At 46.5% G+C, this 25,621-nt stretch overlaps 1 protein-coding gene across 2 annotated transcripts in view; it reads left to right on the plus strand.

Annotated features, from left to right (window-relative positions):
- Positions 1-327: 327 nt before the first annotated feature.
- Positions 328-25,621, plus strand: part of twz (BTB/POZ domain-containing protein twz) — a 208,486-nt gene continuing 183,192 nt past the window's right edge. The window contains exon 1 of one of the 2 annotated variants that reach the window (XM_065425212.1): positions 328-349. In XM_065425212.1, coding sequence (XP_065281284.1) covers positions 343-349 — 7 coding nt within the window. In that variant the 5' untranslated portion in view covers positions 328-342. Of the gene's footprint in view, positions 350-11,480; positions 11,853-25,621 lie in introns of those variants that run through there. The other variant, XM_065425209.1, reaches the window with a different exon arrangement.

Raw genomic sequence — 25,621 nt, forward strand, 5'->3', positions numbered from 1 at the left:
AGCAGTATCAGCTTGAGCAGCGTACCTCAGCCAACATTTATCTTCGCACGGCGATGTTGCGGTAGCCAGTATCTTATATCTTAAGATACACGATACATTCTTTCATGTATCGGAAATACAGATAGATACTGATACACGTCTTCCAGACGTATCATGACACAGATACAAGATACCGAAAGAGTGTTTAAGATGGTATTTTAGATGCATATATCTTCGATACTGCCCAGCACTGCCGCTCGGTTAACCCCTTAAACCCTTCTCTTGTGTCTCTGTAGCGCGCGTGCTGCTTGGACTGAACGTCAGTGCTGTCGTCGGTATCTATCACCCCGTACTGGCCGCGAAATGAAAGGTGAGATGCCACAATGGTGAATGTGAGTAAATTTTCTAAAGTTTCATTTTGAAGACCACGAATGACTGGAATCGCCTTTCCGCTTCCATGTCTCTGCCACGGATCGCGAAACGTTTGTGAGTCTGCGGTCTGTGATTATGTGCTGTCATAATAAAAAAGTATTTCTGCTACGTGCAAAAAAGAGGTGAGGCGTGCAGACAGGACACAAGAGTAGAGAAGTGGACAACACGAACGCCACACGTATTGCACCACTTCTGTTTGTAATGCCTCTATAGGACCTATAGGTAATAAATATATGAAATGAAATTCACGTGAAATGGTTTTCCACCACAATGGCAGGGGCACGAAGTTGCTTAACATGCCGCTGAAGTAAGTACACGCGCGTATGTTGTTCAACTCCCATCGGAATGCGGCCGCCGCGGCTGGAATCATATTGTCGGTTGTCCGAAGAACCGCTTACATGGAGGCCAGACTATGTGCTCCAATCCAGTCGTGACATAGCGCGATCTCTGACTGGCGTGAATCATATCGGCGGGAAGAATACGCCGGCATGTACCGTGGAGCGCGGCGACATCGACCTTGGCACCACCACCACCAACGCTGAGTGAAATGTCGGCGGAAGCGGTTTTGCTTCCTTCTTTTTGTTCTTTCTTAATTTTTCTGTGCTTTTTGTTTTTCTTTCTTCTTTCTTTTCGTACCGGGAAAAATGAAGACGTAAAGTGCAAAAAAAAAATGATCGCGGGCTGTTATAACAAGAGCTGTCAAGAGAGATGGAACAGGTCGTTCCTAGGTGATTGCTTCAAGAAAGAAAAGGGGGAAGGCGGGGGGGGCAGCAAAACGAGCCGTTTTCAGAGCATGCGAGGCAGTCGCACGGTGATGCCTCCGTATACGAGGAGTAAACCGTCGAGAAGGGCATCGCCTGCGGCGCCGCCGATTTATCTATTTCGGAACAAGCTAATTGCCGTGGCATAATGAAACGACACATTGCGCTGGCCCCCCATCCATCAGGAGGCGGCTGCCGCAGCCGCCGCGGGTCGTGCCGGCGGCCGCGTTGCCACCGTCACGATTCGCCCGAAATTCGGAGCCCATCCATCACGGCTCCCTCGCGTGGCTCTAGCGGATGCCCGCAGTGATGGCTGGAAAACACAAGGTGCCTTCTCTAAATCCCTGACGAGCAATTAAAAGGCTACGCGGCATTCGGAGTGAAAACTGAATTAGAGAGAGCGAGCACGGCGCGGGCGCTGTTGTCCACTTTGGTGATTCTCGCGGGTGGGGCGCTTTCTCTCGTCAGCGCCGGTCTCGGCGCTCGCGGGCGCCGCATGACGGACGTGCCGGCCACTGCCGGATATCCTAACTCGAGCCTGGCTAGCTAGAGTTACTGTACAGGCTCTACATAGCCTATACAATGACTGTATGGCTAACAATTGGCGAGGCCCCCTAGCGGCGATTATGCGCATACGCGCGTATGGTCGTGTAGGGCAACAGCAGCAGTGCCAGGCAGCGAGCCACGAACAGCACGACGTGCTCGACGCATCCCACTGCGCGCGTGCGCAAGACAACGCAATGGGCGTCGCGCAAGCGGCGCGAGTGTAGACATCCATCAAATCCGAAACACCTCCCTGCGCATCCACTGAACATCCAGATTTCATGCCCCGATGTTACCCTGCGGCTACAACTGCTCAATTCTCGCAATAGTTGATGGCTTACGAAGAACAGGCAGCGAGATAGCAGGACAAACGCACCTTCGTTTCTTAATGCTTCGCAGCTGTGCCGCTGCGACGAGGAAGGCGCGGGGTGCGACTCCAGAAAAGATTGCTCCACCTGACGGGTCAGTTTCGGATCACGTGACAAACGTCCCGCTCCTTCAGTCCTTCAACCAGCCGATAATTTCTGCCTTGGGGCCTCTCTCCCTCTCGTTGCTCTTCTCGTCAGCCCCGATAGCGAAACGAGAGTGCCAGAAATGTTCCCGAGGGCGCGTTTTTTATCGGGAGTTCGAATCGCGGAGGTAGCGACAGAGTGCCTTCCGTAACTCGCTGTGCATCTTTAACGCAGTTGCTCGCGCAATTAACTGGCGTTTCCCGGCTATCACTCTCGGCTCCGTCCCGTGCAGATGGGACGGGGGATCATGCGCAAATCGCTACCGCCAGCCGCGATGCGCATTGCTGTTTTCATTGCAGACGTTGAAAGGATAACATAAACGCTTGCTCACTGAGTAATTCAGGGACTGGACTCTTCTGTTGGCGCCTTAATTAGCTGTCGTTTCACTGCATGTAGCGGCGACTGAAACGCTCGCGTACCGTGCAGTGACTGCACTTTAAAGGACCCCAGGCAGTCAAAATTTATCCCCCCACTAAGGCGCACCTCAAAATCTGATCTTGGCACGTAATAACCTAAAATTTTATTTCTTTTATGCTTTCTTTAGCCATCAATCGATGCCTCTACGCTGTCTGACGAATGAAATTTTCTCACTCTGAAAGTCAGGTATATAGTGAAAATTTGTTGGCTAACTACCGCCTCATTCTCCTGACAAGTATATCTGTTCTCAACTATTACAACACATAGTTTTCAGTAATTATTCCTCACCTTTGCACAGCATGCCTCTCGAGACCAGCGCCAACCAGCCGGAGAAGCAGTCGTTTGTAAATAAAGGTCGTGTTTGACGGAAAAATTGGCAGACGGTGAGTCACCCAGGGATACCCAGTGAACAGGCGAATTTAAAAGATACCGCAAAATGAATTTCTTTAACATAAATTAGAAATAGCAGGAATGCCAGGACCGAACTTTCGGGTACTGCAGAACGAACGTCCCTGAAACAACTATATCCGTCAACAGTAACGGAATTAGTGTGGTTTTCTAGAAATCACTTAATCCGCGTTAGTACGTTAAGTTCGAAATTTAGTTTCCTTAACTTGCACAGCATAATTTGATGACAAACCTTGTCTAACGCTTTCCATAAGTCTCATGTAATACTGTCAAGAAAAGGAGGAATGGAGAAATAAGTGAAAGGTGTAGGCTGTATCGCAAGAATTTTTTTTTTTTCACCTGGGACCTCTTCAGAAATTGTAAGCTCGTAGGCGTTTACATCGCGACTGTGTAATGCTATAGTGCATGTGGGACTATTTTTGTCGTAACCTTTTAGCGCCTAATTTTTCCTAAGGTGTCTACTTTACCATATTGTAATATGTCCCAAAATTAGAACATGTCAATTCAGTATGCGACCCTAGCCTAATTATTACCTCGTTGATTACTTGGACCGTGTCTACAGATGACCTGCTTTATGTGCCGAAATTTTAACAAAACCGAACGCTATTCTCGGTCTTCCTTTAATCAGCATTTCGATGCGATATTGAGCGCTCAAGGCTTTTTCTCTAATGTTATGACCATCCTGAATTGCAAAGCCAACTGATTACAAGACGACACTCTGAATCACAACCCATCGACCACCGCCATAAAGCTGGAACTGAATCTTGTCACACCAAGTGATTTTTCTGGTCTTGTTTTTTTTTCTTTATTTTGTGGGGGGGGGGGGGGGTCTGCACGTTCATTGATTGGATCAACCATCTCCGCGAATGTTGTTAACTATCGAAATCAATCTCCCGTTTCATGTGTCATTAGCTAGCACCGGATAGCCAGGATTTCTTGTATCCTTCTGTTTCTTTTTTTCGCTGCATCGTTATTTTCCCTGCATTCTCGTATCCACTCCCCTCTGTTGTGCCTGAGCCCCGACAGTATAAGTGACGAAAAATGAAAGATTCTTAGACCGTTTCGCAACTTAATGAATGACTCGTATTCGGAACTTACCGTCTACTGGTTCTGTCGCAAATGACGAGTCTTGCTCGTCCAGGCAGTGATTGCTTTCTTTTGCATGCTTTAGAAACTATTTATGGTCGTGGTACTAAGTTTCGGCACTCATTCCTTTCATCTGTGGGCTTATAATGCGCCCAGGCGATAATATTCAAGAAAGAAAGGGACTTTAATACAAGAAAAGCCCAGAGTTCGGCCTGAACAGGTGCGCTATAGCCCGCTGCTTGCACAGGGCAAGATGGAAGGGTAGCAAAGTAACTGATGGAGAATGATGATGAGGAAGTCAGGTGGTGAGGGATGTGCACGTACACACGACCAACATACATCAAGTGCTGCCCTTCATGCTGATGCAGTGTGTACGTTACACAAGCACCTTATACTAGAGCCGCGCGCGCACACTGCCCCGACGCGCAAAAAAAAATGCAATAAGGCTGTTGCTGTTTGCCTTCAGTTCAATTTCAGTTTATTCGTCATTCAAAAAACAATGAGTAAACAACAAATAGTATGCAGACGAGGGTCCCAAAGTCAATGACTGCAACGGGACCCTCGGTTCTAAAAAGAAAAATAAAGTTGTGTACAAAACGTGGGTTAAAGCAGCAAATATAAAAAAGTACAAGAAAAACAAATGAATACGCGTATTGCAATACATTGGTAAGAGAAAACAAACAAAAAAGTACATATATCAAAAAGCATAGAGAGAACATGTTATAGGACATGAAACTATTTACAAAAAGAAATAAAGCATCTTAACTCATGTTTGAATACATTCAAAGATGACGTTAGTTTAAGTGAATGGGGTAGGTCATTCCATATTTTTAATGCTGAAAACGAGAACGCCATTTTCGCATAGTTTGTGTTACATTTAGGTAATAAAAAGTTGTAATTGTGCGCAAACCTACTGTGGTTGGTATTAGTGAGTAAATTGTAGTCCACAAATTCGTAAGGAAGCTGTTTGTTAAGTAATTTAAAAAAGAAAACACTTAGATGATACTTAAACAAGCCAGATACAGGTAGTATAAAGTTTGCCTGGAGTAGCGGGAGAGCATTTGAGTAAAAAGAACTGTTGGTGATTATGCGAATAGCCTGGTTTTGTATGTGTTGAATAGACGAGAGGTGGCAGTTATACGTATTTCCCTAGGAAGCAATACCATAGGTGATATGACTGTGAATGAACGCAAAGTATAGAGGTAATAATGCGTGTTCTGAAAAGAATGCACGTGATTTTATGAGAGCTCTTATGCCGAAAGCTTTTTTCTGTTTAACAAGCGCAATATGATTAGTAAATTTCAAGTGAGAATCTAATTTTATGCCAAGGAACAAAACACAGTCCGCTGCAGGAATAAGGTGACTGTCGAGAGTTACTCGGGGGGAAAGCGGCACTATCTTCTGCTTTGTTTTAAGTAACATGAACTGAGTTTTGAGAGGGTTTAAAATTAAATGATTTAACTGACACCGTTCAACAACTTTTGCTAGTTCATTTTTCAGTTTAAGAAGTAAGGTTGCTAAAGAGTTATCAGACATGGGAATAGTGGTGTCATCAGCATATAAAATGGCATTAGAAAGATCAAGAACATCGGGTAAGTCGTTAATGTAAATGCAAAACAACAAGGGTCCCAGTATTGAGCCCTGCGGCACCCCTTGATTAACAACTTTCGAATCGGAATAAGCGCCCCCTACACAGACTGTTTGCTCACGGTCATGTAAGTAATCTTTAAGAAAAGTTAAAGCTGGACCTGTTATACCTAAAGATTCTAGTTTGGCAAATAAAATGGTGTGATTCACAGTGTCAAAAGCTTTAGTAATATCTAAAAATACTGAGCCAACAAATTTACCACTGTCAATAGAACACCTTATGTAATCGGTTAAGGCAATAAGATCTAAGTTCGTCGAACTGCCAGGACGGAAACCGAATTGGCAAGATTTCAAGAACTTAAACTTTGTTAGGTAACTGTTTATACGTTTCAGAAATAATTTCTCGATAAGTTTACCAATGGAGGACAAAATAGAGATAGGGCGATAATTCGACACAAGAGATTTATCACCTTTTTTAAAGACAGGAATTACTTTTGCCTTCTTAAGCGAACTTGGAAAGGTACCGCATTTAAAAATTTGATTAATTACGCTGCTTAGTGTTTCCGCAATGCAAGGAGCAAAAAGTTTTAAGTGATAGGCAGAGACATTATCTAGACCTGGGCAAGTGTTTTTTAGATTTAATATAGCAGGACAGACCTCATCGGCTGTGACGGAAAAAAGAAAGAATGCATTATTGCAACGGTTACATGGATAAGAAGATGCTATCGGGCTATTGCTGTACACTTCATGGAAGTAATCACTGAATGAGTTAGCTATGCAAGACGATGCAGTGCAAGTGTCATGTTTATAAGTTATTTAAGTTATTTTATCAATGGTTCTACTAGCCTGGGGTGCATTCAAAAAGTCCTTGAAATGTTGCCATTGTTTCTTAGGGTTATTTTTAGCTTTGCAGAATTCTTTCTCACAATAAAGCCGTTTTGATTTTTTGAGTAGGTTGTTCAACATGGTACTGTATTTTTTAAAGCGATGTGCTAGATTCACATGGAACGGCTGTTTCTTAGTCTTCCTGTAAAGGTTATCTTTTTTACGCATGCTGGTTAACAAACCTTTTGTTATCCAAGGATTACGTGGAAATTTAAACTTTTTTTTGCATTTGACAGTTGTAGTGCTAGCGCACGCAGCTTTCAAAAAATAATGAGCAGAATTTTTCGAGTGCCTCTTCAGGATCACATAGAGTACCAATTGATGACCAGTTGGTGCTATTTATTGTATTAACAAAGTTATCCCAGTAGAACCTGGATGTGAAGTAACTAGTGTCATAGTAAAGTTTTTCTGTAACAAAGGTAACGAAAATAGGAAGATGATCTGTGATAGACATGTCAATGACACCCGCACTTGGAGATGGTGTGATATTGCTTAAGGCGTGATCAAGAAGAGTATTAGTTCCAGAAGCGGAAAATCTAGTAGGAGGAGTAATTAAAGACTCAAGCCCGAATCCAACAAAACAATAGTTATATGATATTACTGAACTATTATCAGTATCCAGTAAATTGATGTTAATATCACCAACTATTAAAATCTGTTTATTTTCAGCTGAAACTTTATGCAGAATTGTGGTAAGGTTGTGCAAAAAATCCGGAATAGATGAAGATGGGGAGTGATAAATGCAACCAATGATTAGACCATTGCGATTACTATAAGGCGACAGGTTAGTTTCGATCCACACTGATTCACATTTAGATACGTTTAAACATAAGTCAAGCCTACGTTCGTACTTGATTTTCGATTATATGAAGATAGCCGAACCGCCATGCCGATACGAACTGCTGTGACAGTATTCGGAAAAGAACGATCGAAATCCATATAAATTACCATCAGAAGAGTCAAGCCAAGTTTCGGAAATGCACAAAAATGAAAAGGAATGACCAAGTGAATCAATAAAGGCAGTAATGCTATCTTGGTTTTTGCATAAACTTCGCGCATTGATGTGTAGTAATGAGTAGTTAGAACCAGCGAGCAACGATTTTGTTTCTACAGTTGAGAGCAATGCCATAGAGGAAATGTTGTCAAGAACAGATTATGAAAATGACAAATGTTGCGAATTGATATCTACGTGAAGATGCGCAGATCTGACTCGGCACTTATTCTGAAGACCCCGTTGTCATCATTCTATGCCTTGATATGGCAATTCTCGGTCCAAAGGTAACGCCATTTCATTTTTTTTTTTGAGGGCCAACGCTTTGCTGAATAGTCGGTTGTTGTCAATGGTCAGGTGTTCATTGACGTAAATAGCGCTATCCTTGCTTCTTGTCAGACCTATCAGAGACGTACGCAAACATGTTTTTCGAGCTTTCCGAAGGAATTCGTTTTTCTTGTCACGTGATCAAAAACGGGCGATGATGCTTTTTTCTGGTGTCTTGCTGGCGACACGATGAACTGCGTCTATGTCTGTCGATGAAATGGGGCATTCTACAACTTCTGCAATTGTGTTCAAAATGACCGCGCAGTCTTCGCCCTGTGTACAGGGGATGCCTTTGATTTCAATATTATTTAGTCGGCTGTATTGTTCCATTGCTGCAATCCTCCTGGCGAGCGCTTCGTTTTCGGCCCTGAAATCTTTGTTCGAATTTAGCAGTTCATTGACAGTTGTCTGCACTTTATCGTACTGGTCACTCATGTGACGCACACTGTCAACCAGAGATGTAAGGTTAGCAAGACCCTGGTCATCAAGCCGTTTTGCAATTTTAGAAGCAAGTTCATCAACGAGGTTATCAAGTTTGTTATTAAGGAGTGATTCAAGTTGCTCAATTTTTTAGCCAGTTCAGCATTTTAAGGCATGTTATATAACACAGGCAATAACCAAAGAAACACTAGTGAGCAGCAGCCGCAGGTAGAAGCACAAAATAGGAAGAAATAACGTAAAAAAAAACAAACTGCAGTGGAAAGGTAGATAGATATTCAAAAGATGTCCTAATTCCAGCGACTGCTGCTCACGAGTGGACCGAGTGCCTCAGTGATTCCTCTTATACCCCATTCAAGCCAGGCAGCGCAGGCGCAGTGGTGCTCAGGGGGAGGCGCAATGAGGCAGCACGTGCAGGCAGGAGAGCCGCAGTCGTGAGTCCCGTAGATCCTTTTTGTCACCTTGAGGCCAGGCAACGCAGGCGCAGTGGCTCCTATGGTGAAGCGCAGTTAGGCAGCACGTGCACACAGGTGTGCAGTTGCACGCGGAAAAAAACTAGAAGTATGGGGTTTTACGTTCCAAAACCACTTTCTGATTATGAGGCACGCCGTAGGGGAGGACTCCGGAAATTTTGACCACCTGGGGTTCGCTAACGTGCACCTAAATCTAAGTACACGGGTGTTTTCGCATTTCGCCCCCATCGAAATACGGCCGCCGTGGCCAGGATTCGATCCCGCGACCTCGTGCTCACCAGCCCAACACCATAGCCACTAAGCAACCACGGCGGGTCTGCACGCAGAAGAAGGCTGCGCAAGACGGTGACGGCAGGAACCACGTAGTCGTCAGCACTGCAGTGGAAAGGTAGATAGATTTTCAAAAGATGTCCTAATTCCAGCGACTGCTGCTCACCCCAGCGACTGCAGCGACTACGTGCAGTTGTATTGCCAGACGACGGACGAAGAACAAGACCCTTAGATGGCGGTTGCTTGCCGGTTCAGTGTCCGTCGCTTAGGTGCATATGCTGGGCAGACACATGTGATCCGCAGTTTCAGACACCTAAATGTGCTCGCAGTCAGGACTGTTCGGCTGTTCGTCGGTCGGTCGATAAAGGTGAGCGCAGCTACTCTGCGCAGAAAAGCATGCCTGTATGTACTTGACCTTTGGGGATCCGTGGAAAGCATTTCCTGTTGAAACCAAAGACATGCGGAGGCCCGTGAATGCTGTAATAATATTTTAAACTTACACGTGCGTCTAGGGAAATCCTCTTTCTGGTTAAAAAAAAGGCATTTTAAGTAAAGAAGAAAAGCAAAAGGCACGCGTGGGATATATATTTTTGAAGGAGGTTGCAATATGCACAAATATTTGGTGAAATCATAGGTAATTTTGTACTCTTATACACGATATAATAGTTAACGTGAATGGTTAGTGCGGGTTTATGTCTTTCGCTTCACTGCGTATTGATGTTGCGCTTTCGAGAAACTTCAACCGATTAGCCAATGTCCATGTAAGCGCTACAGTTGCCTGCTGTAAGTTACGCACGAGTGCGGCTAAGCCTCAGCGTTGTGTTCCGTTTAACCTATACTGGGCCCTTAGTATGGCCACGTTTACACGAATGTGACAGTAGCGTATCGCCTTTCCTAGCCCGTCGCTGTAATAGAGAGTTTTAGATTAGGGGGACGTAAACGTTTGGGGCCTCCTAATATAAACTCTCTAATACAACAATGGCGTTTAGATGTGACACGTTCCGCTTTTTCCGAAACAAGCCGGAGTGGGGGAGGGCATACGCCGGCGGCCGCTTCACTTTTCATCTCTCCCTCTATGCGATACGCCACAGTTTACATGCACCGTGCGACTTGACTTACCCGTTACCCGTTTCGATCTACCCTCTCCTTTTTAATCCGCCTGCTTATCGCGTTACCACGCCGTATACATGGATGCGATGCTCTAGAAACGCGATGCGATGCGCCACTTGTCGCCATTCATGTAAACGCGGGTTATCTCACTATCCAATAACTACAGTATCATACATAGTGCTCTATAAGTGAATACACTGTTTATCGATTCGTTCTGTCCTATCAAAATGACCATTGTTGTTAAGCAAAGAGCACAAAACATGGTCCGATCTTCGGTCACCTCCTGTTATGTCTTCGTCTTCCTTTCGCGGTTAGACCAAATAGCCTACCTATTAAAATAAATTGATTTATTTTATACTTTACTATAACCTACCCGATTCTCGGTCAATCCCCTAGAGTATGTACGGGCCAATCTCTGATGTAGATGTAGATTCACAAGAATCTACATCTACATCGATCAGTACCGCCAGCAATCGGCAAATCGCGCGCTCCATGGCATCCCTGTTGCTTTGAGCATTCCTTGATTTGCCGCTCGTAATAGGCCAGCTCTCATCGAGGTATGTGCGCGTTCGACAGTGACCCCACGCGAAAGGAGAGCAACGAACGATTCCTTTCTTTATACTTTTGGTAAATATAAATGATAAATAAAATTCTTATTATATTTCTCATCCGGATAATCAGGTGAAATATTTGGCAAAGAAAAAAAATGGATTCGTGAGAGTCCACGCATGCCCAGCGAGCGGAATCACTTTGGGGGCACGTGCTTGCACGTTCTGCTATAGCCCAACTGTGCATAACGTGGCATAAGGGGACACGATCTGACAAAGCCCATACAAGTGGGTTTTCTCGTTCAACTACTAGAAAGCCGTGAAACCGGCACCCGTCTGTTGCCGCTGAGAGTGTCATTTCATTTCCGTCGATAGTCAACAGCTGACGTCAGCAGCGGCGTTTGCGGGGAGCTCAGTCGCTCAATCACATCTGCCCACCTCGCGGTCTCTGTGGTACACTGTCAGTTTCGTCGCGTCTTGAGCACGAGCCGGGGACGACGGAATGCGCCTCGTCATGCATGACAGACTAATGCCGGCAATGCAAACTCATCTTCACGAATGGTTTCACTGGCTGAAAACATCACTGACGATCTGTGATTGTGGAAATTATGAACGTGGAGTACTTTAATTTATCGTCGCGTACAGCATAACCTCATGACGATAACGAACAATCGCTACTCGGGGGCGTTGCGTAAAGTCGTGTCGGTTCACAGGAGCGGCGAAACTAAACTGAATCAGAGCGGAAAGAAGCCGAGGTTTAAGGGCAGCTACAAGAGGGAGTGGTTAAAAGAGAGGCGCCTCAAAACAATCGGCCAGGTTGGATGCCAGGCCTTGGGCGTCAACCCGTCTCGCCAGTTCTGTGTAGGAAGTTCGCCTGGACGTCCTTTAACTTCTCTTTTTTTCTCTCCGTCCTTCGAGTCGCCTACGTGTTTGATGACCCCTGCAAGGCGTGTGCACGACTCGACCGGCCAGGGAAGCGCCGGTGGACTTGGCGCGCATCAACCGCAGGCGGTCGGGGAGGCGATCAGCAGCAGCAGCAGGCTACGCCCGCCGCCGCCGCGCGGATCGGCGGTGCCCCTCGCCGGGTGAGTTGATTGCCCGACGTGTCTCAGCTGGCTGCTGGGTGCCGTTGGGCCGCCGGCCGAGATGGACGATGGCCAGAGCCAGCCGGACGCCCGATTCGGAATGCTCTCGTGACCGAGCTGCATGCATGCGCGCGTCAGCGAGAAGCTCGTGCAAGCGCCGAGTCGGCGGCGGCTCCAGGCCGACCACAGTCACGCTTGCCGTGTGTGGACGAGGCCGCCGGAGGCCGATAGCACGTGGCTCTCGCTTTGCGCGTATATCGGCGGCACGCGCTCTAAACGGCGCTTGCTCCGGCGGAGGCAAGCTTGACGCGAGCGCCAAGATTTGGGCTCGGTATAAGCTATCAGGCGTCACGCGGCGAAGGGCACGCCACACGTGCAACGCGAATGGTGCCACTATACGCTGTAGGAGCAAGTTCAGTTAAAGGTTAAGTACTTTTGGCTTTACCTGTATGCATACTTGTAGTGGCCGTGGTGTGAACGAAGGAGGGAAAGAGATAAGTAGAAGGCAGGGAGGTTAACCAGAATAAAGTCCGGTTGGCTACCCTATACCGGGGGAATGGGAAAGGGGAAAAATTAACAGGGAGAGAGAGGATGGAAGGGAAGAAGGAAATCGCGGGAAGTTCGCTGGCTTGTGTGGTCTTACAGAAATTGCATTAATAGTCACAGATGGTCGCACAAGCCCGTCGTCCTTAAGAAGCACAAAAGCGCCTTCACCGCTTTACGGGCCGATGGGCGATGGGGGTGGTGTTCCAGCAGCACCTGCACAGAAAGCGGCCGAGTGGTGTGAACGAAGAATATCGAAGCGAGTTGTAGGTGTAACGATACTATTCTTTTTCATTCCCATTCGCTCGCTCTCAACAGCAACTGGCCGGCGTTTGCGGCGCCAGCGACGCCGCTGCGGGTTAGTCTACGGGGTCATTAGTTTTAGGCTTTACAGAAACTTTAAAAATCACCTGTCGCAGATAACATAGGCCTAGTCCTTGAGGTGGATTACTGAGAGAGGCGAACATTACTTGCACGGGAAAGCGAAACACGTAATCAACTAATAGACACTAAATCACTAATTAAGTTCTTAGTTAATTACGAATTCTTACGAAGATGTCAAGGGTTTCCGGTGTCACCGGGTACAGTGCAGAATTGCGAAGGGGATCCGTTTTAAATGAAATCGTTACACTGTCTGAGGAAAGTACAGTTCACGAACATACTCTTTTTATTCACTGTATAACCACAGTCATATTTCATTTCTTCGATCTCGGAAGTTGGCGTAAACGTTATCGAGTGGTTTAGGCAGGCCCAGGGGATAGACGGCTCTCCATGCACGTTTACTTCATTCCAATTGCACGGCTCGTCCTACAGAGCTTCTCTATACAAACGACGACCAGTGACACCCTAGGTGCGTTCTCTGGGCACCACTCCTCGTGCACTCGGTTGACACGGTTGTGTTCTTGGGCGCGTTCGTGCGCTAAGGCTGAATTTCTTCAGAAGCAATGTAATACATTCCTTAATAGTGTTGACACAAGGAATGCAGTCAGCGTCCACAGGGGACAGGGTCAGGTGCCAAAACGGTGCAGCGTGTGCATACACCAACCTCGTAAGAGAAGTACGTCTGGCATTGTGTTCCTGGTATTGGTACGTCTGGTATTGTTTTCTTAATTGCATCTCGTTCTTCGTGCTGGTAAGTGTGTACAAGTTGGTCCAACGAACTAGCGCTGCGATTCCTTCCTCTCAGCCGCACCTGCTTCTGCAGAGAGTACACATTTAAACACACACCTTCATCGCGCAAGTAACAATCAATGAAAATCGCACCCCACTTGCAGTGAACTACGGCGTAGCAAGCTACTTTGTGTTCGTTTGAATTTCTTTTTGGCAGCGTCAGTGTTTTTGTCTTCGGTGTGTATACAGGGACGATATTGAAAGAATCCACACAGGCAGCTACGTGAATAGAGGCAACGGGTATCGCAGATAGCGCGCATAGTATTTGTCGATACTGGCGCGTTATTATTATTTTTATAGTATCTGGTAAAGTGTCCAAACCAGCAATTGAGTAACCACGGAATCCTTGGTAGCTAGGCCGGGCGTCTCATAACACAACCTTATGTTATGAGACGCCATGTTCGTGTAACGTATTTGCAGAGAACCCTCACATACAGCAGAGTAAAGGCACTCAGGTCAAACTTTGCGTACACCGTGTACAGTGAGGATCCTTAAGCCAAAAAAAGAAGAGATTAGATTATAGGGTTTTACGTGCCAAAACCACTTTCTGATTATGAGGCACGCCGTAGTGGAGGACTCCGGAAATTTTGACCACCTGGGGTTCTTTAACGTGCACCTAAATCTAAGTACACGGGTGTTTTCGCATTTCGCCCCCATCGGAATGCGGCCGCCGTGGCCAGGATTCGATCCCGCGACCTCGTGCTCAGCAGCCTAACACCATAGCCACTGAGCAACCACGGCGGGTCCAAAAAAAGAAGAGAAATGGGAGTGCTTGCGGCGGTCTGTCGGCGCGACAGACCGTTAGAGATTAAATTAAATTTCGGGGAGTGACAGTTGTCCCCCGAGGACTAACGTTCGGTGCCACGAACATGTTCTGCGCGTTGGTGGCCGAGCAACCCAACGCGAACGAATAGGCAACATGCGCGGAGAGTAGCAGTCCGCTGAAGAAACGGGCTACAGATATTCCTTGCGATAGAGAACAATAGTGAGCGCGAAGAAGTGTTAGTGGAAAAATACAGCTAAAAGCAATTTTATATGAACATGTGTTATAGTCTCCTCGTAGTTGTGTGTGTGTGTGTGTGTGCGTGTGCGTGTGCGTGTGCGTGTGTGTGTGTGTGTGTGTGTGTGTGTGTGTGTGTGTGTGTGTGTGTGTGTGTGTGTGTGTGTGTGTGTGTGTGTGTGTGTGTGTGTGTGTGTGTGTGTGTGTTTTCCCAAGGGAAAGCTATTTATGTAAAGCTTTGTATAAGAACTAAAAGTCGGGTGAGTTGGTGTGGACTTATTATATATACAGCATGACAGAAAGACAAAGAGCAACAACAAGGTGAACACACAGGGCGCTGTGTGACTTTGTAGGCTACGCTTTGTAGACTGAGTACGTATGTGCAGAGAGACAGAGAGGCAGAAACAGAGGACAGCCAGGATGCGCTAACCAGAAAAAAAACGGCTTGCTACGCTGCATTGATAGAAAGGAAAAGGAAGTTATAGGGATTTGAAGGGAGAATAATGAGCAGGAAAATGGAAATCGGCGCACAAAATTCTGTGGTGGCTCACGTCACTACACCAGTCTATCTTGCGAGCCCGTGGACCGCAAGAATACGTTTGTTCGCAGCGCATACGTTCGCTGTGACCACTATCCTAATATACCTTGTTCTCACAATAGACACGGACTGTCCAGTGTCTCTAGCACGGTACGCAGCAACTACCACTCCGAACCATAACTTAAAAACGTGCACAGATCGGTGATTGCTTCATAAAAGCAACAAGTGTCACACGTACTGTGATAGGTACTACCGTGATCAATATGAGCAGGAGCACGCGAACGCGTGGCAAATAGCCTCGAAACGTAGTTGCACGATACGCGGATGGCGCTGTCGAAAACTGAGGGGAAAGGGGGACGCTCTTCCGCTAACTGTTGGCACTACCACCGAGCCTGCGTTTGTCGAAAACGGCAGCTTACGGCATTTCACTGGCCGCCGATACCCGATAAGACGGTTACGTGCACACTAACTTACAGCCAGTCATTTTTTTTTTCAGTCATGCTTACTCTTTTCATTTCCTTTCTACTTCATCTTCTTTTTTTTTTTTTTAAAGCGCAGCTCTTACGCGCCCGTTCCTGCGTTTAGCGTATACGGCATTTTCGGATATACCCTCATAGGACCTGATGTATATATTATGGAAAGCATCGCGTCACGCGTTCCAGACAGATGGACAGATTTCCCAGGGGAGTAGCTCTCAAATGTTTACGCATCAAAATAGCGCTGCTATTGGCCACGCTTCGGTGCACAAAGTTATCAGTAACCGCAATATCAAGCGGTTTTATCAATGTGCGCTGGAGATGCGAAGTTCCACACTTGGACCAATTTATTAGAACAATTTATTATTTTCGACAGTTATTGGAACAGCGTCGTCCTTTCCACTTTGTTTCTGACGGCGGCCGCGTCGTGTCGCCCATATATGGGCGACACGTGGAGGCCACCGTTGAACCCTGCTATAGCAGTGTTCGAGGCTATCTGACACGCGCTCTTGTGTTCCCGCTCATATCGCTCACGATAGTACGGGTACTGACGTGCCATAGGGGTTGTGTACGGGCAGGCGAAACACTCGAACGTTGTATGGTAAAAACTGGAGCGGGTAATTAATTATCAGCGGGGGCAAGGTACAGCGGGCAAGGTACTTTAAATTCTATTCGGAATTCCCTAGCGCGCCTTTTAGGGCTCGCTCACAGATGACGCTGCTCTTGGTTTCCCCTTACTAGGAGTTTCAGTAGATCAACAGTTTGTTTGTTTGTTAGGCTGACTTATTTAATGGTTCCGTGGCTTTCAGTAACCGGTTCGGCAGTATATACAATATAGTTGCAGTTCGGTTGTGTCGCGCATCATACAAGCGTCCCGTACTTCACTGTAAGACAGCCCCTCCATTCGCACGCTAGCTCTCCCTACATGGACAAATTATGAGAAAGAAGAAGAAGCCAGCTACCGTTGATAAATCGTATCATACGTCAAAGGCATCGCTTTGGGCGCAGTGTCTTAGACATGCACTTTTTGTTTGTCGGCTAGATTTCTTGGGCGGGTCCCGAACGGGTTAATTCATACTTCTTCTGATCGCAATGTGTGCTTGGAGCGATTTCCATCGCTGTCGACGCCCTCACGTGCAGTGCCATTGGAGAAAACAATGTCCCGCGGGAGCACGAGCATTGGTGCGGCGCTGAGCGCGTCCAGCGCCATACAGACGACACATGTGCTATGAATCTTCGTTTGTTTGCACGGACCTGACATGAGCGTGTTAAGTGAGAGGGTGGGCTGGCGCAGCACGGCCCGACCCCGCGCTTATACGAATGGGCCGAAATCATAGCGGCATCCAGCACCGGGTCGAGTCAACGAAGAGTGCGAACACAACAGCGCAACTGCGGTTTCCGACCCGACCCGTCCGCGTTGACACGCACCGTGCCGAGCGGGTCGGACTCAACTTGCGCATGCCGGCATGCAGGTTTCTTTCATCCCGACCCGGAGTACAGAGGGTAATAGGGAAGCTTGCTTTCCTAGCAGATGAATTCTGAGCCTGACAAACTGGCTATACCCGCTGTTGTTGTTTGAGCACATTGTATACACTGACGTACGCTACACCTACGCACACCGACAGGAACACTGAAAGTTTGAGATTGAAACAGGGGTGCTGTGCCGGCGACACCTTGTAACGCTGTGACGATGAGGAAGTGTGCAAATTTATTGCAGTGAAAGACAATGTTTCTCTTACCTGTCTGGCGCGCGCGTTTCGACAAGTGACATAACCACCGCGAAGCTATTGTTGACCTGTTTCGTATAGTTCGTAAAGAAAATTTGTGCAACGTCCAATGATTTTGCTCGATCGAAATTGGAACATTTCATGGCTACACACTTTTCTATTCTCTCCTCGGGCGTCGGTATCATCAAAGCCTTGCGGCCGTTTGATATACAGAAGTTTTTTATCCGTCTTTGATTCCTAGGACTTCCCGCAGAACCACCTTCCGGGTTTGGCAGTCGCTACTGAAGACAAAGCCAAATTTAGTAGAGAGTAGAGTAGAGAATTTTTTGTCTATTCAACACTCTCAACTGTAAGCTAAAGGAGGCCGCTTTTCTGCTCCACGACGTTGTTTCATCTGGTGAGCGTTATCTTTGCCACGATGAGCTTGGTGAGAAATGCGAAGGTACGTTGAGACATACAACGTTCGGAGTGTGACGTCCGCACATCCAAATACGGCGGTTTCCATTTCATCAACGGATGAGTCTGGCCCGTTCGTTCCCAATAATTCGACGGCTCGTGGCGAGCCATTAGCGGCAGCCACAAACTCGCGGTTAACCGCGAGTTTGTGGCTGCCGCTTTTAGTTGGCTTATATACCGTTCATCTCAGGACTGAAATGTTCGTGATAAGACGCCAGCTATTGGACGGATTTTTTGTAAGACCGTCTACATGCGCCCATATATTTTGGGGCCTTATTTTCCAACAAACCATTTCATTTTCTGTTTTTTTTTTCGCATTTCGTACTTGGCTTGGACGCCTCCAGGCTGCCGTTATCATTAAAACCGGCCTCACGGCGCGTCAAATGATTGAAGAAGAATGGAATACGAAGTGGAACTTTACAAAAATACGTACCCTGGGCGTGGAAATGGCGAAAAGAACAGTTTCTCAAAACGCAGCACGCTGCATAAAAACTGAAACTACTGTTTTCAAATGTGCTCTAAAATCTTTGTTCTGTGACAGTGCCCGTAAAGTTAATCATTAGAACATTATTTCATTATTCAGGGATAAGTAAAACAAGAGTAAAAAAAAATCTGGGTGATTTTTCAGACGCTTGCTAACAACAGAAAGTTGGGTAGAGCCACATAGAAAGTGTTTTCGTTTTAATTTATTTTACTTCCTACACGTCAGGGGTGACCATTGTTTGCACTCCCATTTGTGTGCGCTTGGGCGTGTAGCTACACACAAGGTGTTCCCTCTAACATGATCTAAGATATTATATAGAGGCTACGAAATACAAGGAACCAGCCGCGGTAGTCAGGGACTACATGGCATTAAGCTGATAAGCACGAGGTCGCGGCATCGTAACACGCATTTCGATGAGGGCGAAATGCGAAAACACCCGTGTACTTAGGTTTAGGTGCACGTTAAAGAACCTCAGGTGGTCCAAATTATTCCGTAGTCGGCCCCTACGGCGTGCCTCATAATCAGATCGTGGTTTTCGCACGCAAAACCCCATAATTTAAAATCGCCATATTGAAACGTTTCCAGTTGCCTGCAGTTTTCTTTATTTTTCCCGAGTTTAAAAAAATTATGGGGTTTTACGTGCCAAAACCACTTTCTGATTATGAGGCACGCCGTAGTGGAGGGCTCCGGAAATTTCGACCCCCTGGGGTTCTTTAACGTGCACCTAAATCTAAGTACACGGGTGTTTTCGCATTTCGCCCCCATCGAAATGCGGCCGCCGTGGCCGGGATTCGATCCCGCGACCTTGTGCTCATCAGCCTAACACCATAGCCACTGAACAACCACGGCGGGTATTTTTCCCGAGTTTCAATGTTTTCGCAAAATTCGTAAAAAAAATAAAAAGAACGTAAAAAGAAAAACGCGAAGGAATTAAGCACGCCCGCGCGCCTCGCGTATGTGGCCGCAAGTATTACCGATTCAAGTGATTTGAAACAACAAAATCTACTAAACGACTAACTGCGCGTCTGCGTAAAGTGACGAGGCGTTCTGTAATTGTGGGCATCTGATTACAGCAATCGTACTTCTATGTCGGTGCGGAGGAGGAGGAAATAAAGAGCGAAGGCAGCAATATTAATAAGAAATGCGTCTGGTTGGCTATACGCTACTCTAAGGGACGCGTGAAAGAGGGAATAGAAAGATGAGATAGAAAGAGGGAGGGGAGGAGGAAAGACGTGGTGAACTCGCGCGCGTACACGGAGGCCAAACAAGTCGAAGACGTTCGCATAGGCCAGTCGCCCTTAAGACAAAAGTGCCTTCACAGCTTTGTGGGCCGAGGAGCGATGGGGACGATCTTCAAGCAGCACCTGGTCGGACAACGGCCGATCGTTCAGTCGTCGCAATGCGATAATGTCTGTCTTTTCGACTGAAATCAATGACAGTGGCACAATAAATGTTCGATGTTCTCTTCCGCGCCGCAGACGTCGCACGCTGTGAAAGCCACTTCCAAACACAGGCGGTATAGAAGCGATGCCTCACGTCGGTGAAGTCCGGGTGGAGGTCGGAGTTGGAGCGAAGGGTTCAGTTCATACAACCTGGTGCACCTTATATTTTGGGTGTTAAACTCTGTTGAAGCGAGCTTGCGTGCCAGGTGACGAAGCTGCCCTGCAGCGTCTGTCCTGGAAAAAGGAATGGGGAACGCTGTGTTGTTCTTTATGTGACTCTCGGGCAGCTCTGTCTGCTTGATCATTTCCACTTATCCCGCAACGGCCAGGTAGCCACTGGAAAATAATTGCGGGGCCTTTCTGCTAGACGTCGGGATGAAGTTTGACGATTCCGTATGTTAGCTGTTCGTGAGCTCCACGTCTGAGAATTGACTGCATGCTCTGTATAGCCGGTCTCGAGTCGGAAAGCACGGCCCTTGTACCTTGACTCTCCGTGTCAATAAATTGAAGCACACTACGCCGAGCCGCGAGTACTGCAGCCATGGACGTCGTCACATGTGACGTCTTGAATCGCAGTGTTATTCCTCTCGTCGCTATAAACACAGCACCCCCAGAACTGATCGATGTGGTTGATCAGTCAGTGTACATATATGTACGTGGCTACTGTAGTTCTCGTGCAACAGTAGTAAGCTCAATGGTTTTAGTGGAAGCGGTGGTAGATCTGACTTTTTTTGAAGTCCTGGAATTCCGAAGTGTACTTCAAGACGGCACAAACACCATGGAGGGGACACTGACCGGGCCGCAGGTGTGTAACCCGCTGTAAGCGAGGCAAGATATGCACTGATAGTTGTGCTAAATAACGTGCGGTGTCTTTTCAAGGTGAGTGCGACGTGGTGGTGGCAAGGGGTCCAGGCAATGTGTCTGACATCTTCACGCAATGTCTCGAAGGCGACGTGCGTCGTGATTGAATAATCTTGATCAGTGTTAATAGTTTCAGCCGTCGACGCACTGCGTGGTAATTCAAGGCATATCCTCAGAGCTTAGGCCTGAATGCTCTGAACTGTACGCAAATTAGTTTTGCAGCTGTTGGATATAGCAGGTAGGCTGTACCGGAGGAACCCAACAAACAACACTCTGTACAGCTGTAACATGGATCTTGTGGACAACCCCCAGTTTTGGGCACTGCTGCTGCTTACGGAGTAGCGCGCGGCTGCTTTCTCTTAGCCGCAGCCAACAGTCGCACTGACGCCTTGTCACTTTACGCTCCCTAGTCTGAATATATATGTTATTGCTTTCTTGTCAGTGATTTCGAAATTTGCACTTTTTCCATGAGTAACACAAGTTTCAACGCCGTATACTTGCAAGACTATAGATAGTTTGCAAGTTACTTCATGGACACACAGCTTCTCACCATGCTATAGTCCAAACATGGTGGGCACAATGACGTCAGGCTACCATATTATCACGAGTAGATTGTTTTGCTTTTTGACGATGACCGTTTTTCACCAGATTATCGCTGTTATCAATTTGCCGCTCGGCGCGAGACGCTCCTAGCGTGCTTTCGCGTTTCTTGTTTACGCAGCTTCTCGGCCTGCATGATACCCTAGGATTGCCTCTACGATGACGTCAATGTGAATAATCTATTTCTGATTACTTTCGCTGCCCCCTATAGCACTCGACGGCCGCAGCTCCTGCGGTGACCTAGTTTAGTTCAGAAATCATAACTGCGTATAACTGCACTGTAACAAATTTTAATTGCATTTTTAAATTTAAGGTAGAGTAAACAGAAACTAATTTTGTTTGTCTGGTATGGTATGGTAAGGTAAAACATTATTGAGGTCCTGCAGATCGCGAGTCATCACGAAGCGGTTTGCTCTCACGCGGTAACCGGAAGGCCAAGTGGTGTGCACATGGTTACTTGTTTTCAGTATGAGTAAGTGATAGCCACATTTGGAATAACTGACCCCGAAAACAAGTATGTTACTTCATTCGGCGAAACATTATTTACCCGCCGTAGTTGCTCAGTGGATATGGTGTTGGGCTGCTGAGCACGTGGTCGCGGGATCGAATCCCGGCCACGGCGGCCGCATTTCGATGGGGGTGAAATACGAAAACACCCGTGTACTTAGATTTAGGTGCACGTTAAAGAACCCCAGGTGGTCAAAATTTCCGGAGTCCTCCACTACGGCGTGCCTCATAATCAGAAAGTGGTTTTGGCACGTAAAACCCCAAATATAATTATTATTGAACATTATTTTAGAAATGCATGAGCTGCGTGTTACCGTTCGTTCTCGTAATAGCGCGTAAAGACGGGACCATGAAGAAGGAAAAGACAAGACAGCGCTGTCTTTTCACGCTGTTCCGAGAATGAAACAACAACTCGCCCAACTTTAAATACTACTGGGTGTTACTGATCGTCAGTTATCTCAAAGCTTTTGGTAATATTGCTAGCCAACAATTGCTAAGCTATGGATAGCGCTACCGATCTCAAACGTTAGTAAACTATCCATAGTGGTATCGACACTATTGATAATAAAGAAAAAAAAACGATCTCGATGGTCAATGTAGCTATAGTGCTTTTCTGGCCTTTTCACTGCACTTGTGGGGTATGCCGCCCTCTACATCGCGGTGATGGATGTACAACATCTCGAGGCCCCTCGCGGTTCCCGTTCACCCACGGACATCGCTTCCATGGGAAGCGAGGAAACGACCACTGTGGAAACTGCGCCTCAACAATGGCCTTACTCCATCCTGTTTGTGACACAGAACGCTACTGACAAGCTACACGTCCTCAATAGGCAAGCACTCTCCGTGTATCTAGAAAGCACCGTGCCGAACGAGATCAAGGATGTCAGGATAAACATTAGGAGAAACATCCTGGCAATCAATGTGATGAACCCGAGCGCGCTGAACACACTACAACATGTAGCGCAGCTGGGTAACATCAAGATCCTATCCATCGTGCCAGCGAATGGTGCCACAATAACATAAGTCATCTACGACATTGACAATGAAATACCTAACGCATACCTCCCAGCTCTCATAAAACCAGCAAGTGAACACAACGTCATTGTGCACGTCGGTCGCCTCGGTAACACACGTTGTGTGAGGATAACGTTCAAAGGCGACTGTCTTCCCTCCTACGTGAAGGTTGGCCACTTTAGCCGCCAGGTCCGACCGTTTATTCTAAGACCAATGCAACGCTTCAACTGTAAGAAGATTGGTCATGTGAAGGGTGTTTGCAGAAATTCCGCAGTGTGCCCTCAATGCGCCGAACCCTACTCAGAAGACAACTGCAGCGCAATCACGTTGAAGTGTCCTAACTGTCAAGGTGATCACTGCGCCTCTGCCAAAGACTGTCCCCAGATCAAGAAAGAGATCTGCATTCTAAAACAAATCGTGAGAGACAGCTCTACCCACAAAGAGGCCGCAGAGAAAGTCCGGCAAAGACGACGCCACCATCGAAGGTCCTCACAAGGGAAAATATCAGCTTTTCAAGAAGATTCGACTCGTCAGGCAGCACCGTCAGTGGAAGTTTCCAGCACCCCAAACACCGACGTTGGAAGAGAGAAAACTGCCAGATCTCTCTCTACAAAGGAATGGCCGCCATTCGCGCGCACACGATCGGCAGAAGAGCCACAGCGGAAGCCGCCCCCAGTATACATGCAGCAAGGTGCTGCATCCGAGGAGTCGCGGAAAACATATGAGCAAGTGATCGCTCCTCTTCACATCGCACACGTGATGCGAAGACGTGGGATCGTTCCCCACTAGTGGCAAGTTTTTTTTTTCACTTTCATTGCCATTAATTTAACATTTCTTAAGTTCAATTATTAAGTACGAGTAATTTCCTCTATGTTGTCCTTGGTGTCTTTGTTTGTTGGCCTCTCATGATAACATTCTTAAGTTGTCGTATGAAAGGATCTTCGAATGGGATCCTCCGCTACGTCCCTGGAGGCCGTGAATTCTGACGTTTCATTAATTTTCCATTATTGTCGCCCTTCGTCATTGGCTCGGACGTGAAACACACGCCACCACGCCACCGCTATCACTGGTATCGGTCGCTCAGCGTGCAGCGTGATAAGAAAATAAGGATGTCATAAGAAATGGCAAATCACAGATTACAGGCTTTTTTTTTCTTCGGGATGTGACATCACAGGTCCTGTCATTTCAACGGAGGAGAAACGTAACACGCAGATGACGCCCGTGTTCATTACCCGCCTTACTTTAGATGTATGGGTTTCTGTGTGAACTTCACTGCAATGTGTACATACGTTCCACCAGCGTTTGTTTAGTTCAATAAGATTACTTTTTTGTTTTATCGCCTGTGAAAGATAGCGCTTTCCAGCTTTCCAGTTAAATTTTTGGAAGTCCCGGAAATTACTTACATGTGAAATCCCGTCCAAATAGCTATTTAAAAAATTGACTAATAAACGTTATTCACTTTAGAAAACAGAAACATATTGAAATAGCAAAATTGAATCCGAGCAGTAGTGCAATCTGCTTAGCAGAGATCTAAGGCTATTAGCACTTTCGAGGTATCCGTCCCCAGAACGTGTTGGAAAAAGCATTGACATTGAAGGTAATATTGTAACAAACTCCTACGAGAAAACATTTGGAAGATTTTTATCTTCAACGAAGTGTGTAAAGGTACGTCTAACGTACCCAATTCAACGAGTTCGATACAGCGGATCCATAAGGAGAAACTCTTCCGCAAAGCGGTATCCTGCAAAAGCTTCAAACTGCCTTCAGAGCGGGAATATGTGTGGAGCTGTCCATACATATACGTATACCTTGCCCTTGCCGTCATCGCATCTGCTTTGTGCGATTCTACGCAAACAAGAGGGAGAATCTACTTGAAGTACTTCACACCGACGGCCATCAGTCACAACGCATTTACGGGATCGCTTTACAAACACTCTTAATGCTGGAGCATTACAGCCGACGTAAATCTCGCAATTTCGACATGCGTGCTAAAGTAAATAATTTTCAAATGTTTAATATGTGAATTCTTTTATTAGCTATACCTAGACACTGATTTTCGTGGAAGGAATGTCGGCCTGTTTATGTAACGGGATCGGCGGAATCACGCTGAAGGATGTTCAATATGAAGTTTTATTTATCTGTTTGAACTAAACACTTAAAAAAACGCGGTATATACGCACTTCGTTCCAATATACCGAGTGACAGTTGCTTCTAAGAAACCCTTCCTGTCGGCATTTCACTCACGCTATAATCAGATATGCAGAGTAGTAGTAATTTTTGTATTCTTAGGTGAATAAATTCTGCACAGCAGTTCACTTCCGTATGGTAAGGTGCTGGGAAGCGATGCATAATATGTCTTTCTCCAGCCCACAATCTCTATCTATCGCTTGTGAACGCTGGGCCATTATCTGTCTGAAAAAAATTATGTTTTTTTAATATACTTTAAAATAAAAGCTTCGGCGGCCACAAAATGCGCGCATTCGTCCACAGCAACGGGTATTTCATTAAATACTCTTGAGTGCCACCCTTTTCGCTTTGAAATCAAGATTAACAACTTCGAAAAGAACGTTGGGACACTAGAGGAGGATAATCCCGTTCCCTCGAGGCTTGTATACTTTCCTCACAGAAACGTCATACATGTGCCACATGCGAGCCGTAACTGTGTCATAGTTGTACATGGTCGTGTATACAGACGTATCGGAACTAATACAATGTCACGTATCGGCATGTAAAGGTGCACATAGCGCCAGATATGGCGAGCGCATCACTTAGGCTATATCACGCTTTATATGACCCAATATGAAAAGGATCTTTACAAATGTACGATGCCTCTGGCGCTTTTTCCAGCGATGTTCGCTGCAGAAGCAGGGCCGAGAAGGTGAAAACTACACGCGCGACGATCAACCGGTATTCGCCAGTTGACGCGGGAGCAGTGGGCCAACATTAATAAT

This window comes from Dermacentor albipictus, chromosome 1 (assembly GCF_038994185.2).
Source record: "Dermacentor albipictus isolate Rhodes 1998 colony chromosome 1, USDA_Dalb.pri_finalv2, whole genome shotgun sequence".
Taxonomy (NCBI): Eukaryota; Metazoa; Arthropoda; class Arachnida; order Ixodida; family Ixodidae; genus Dermacentor; species Dermacentor albipictus.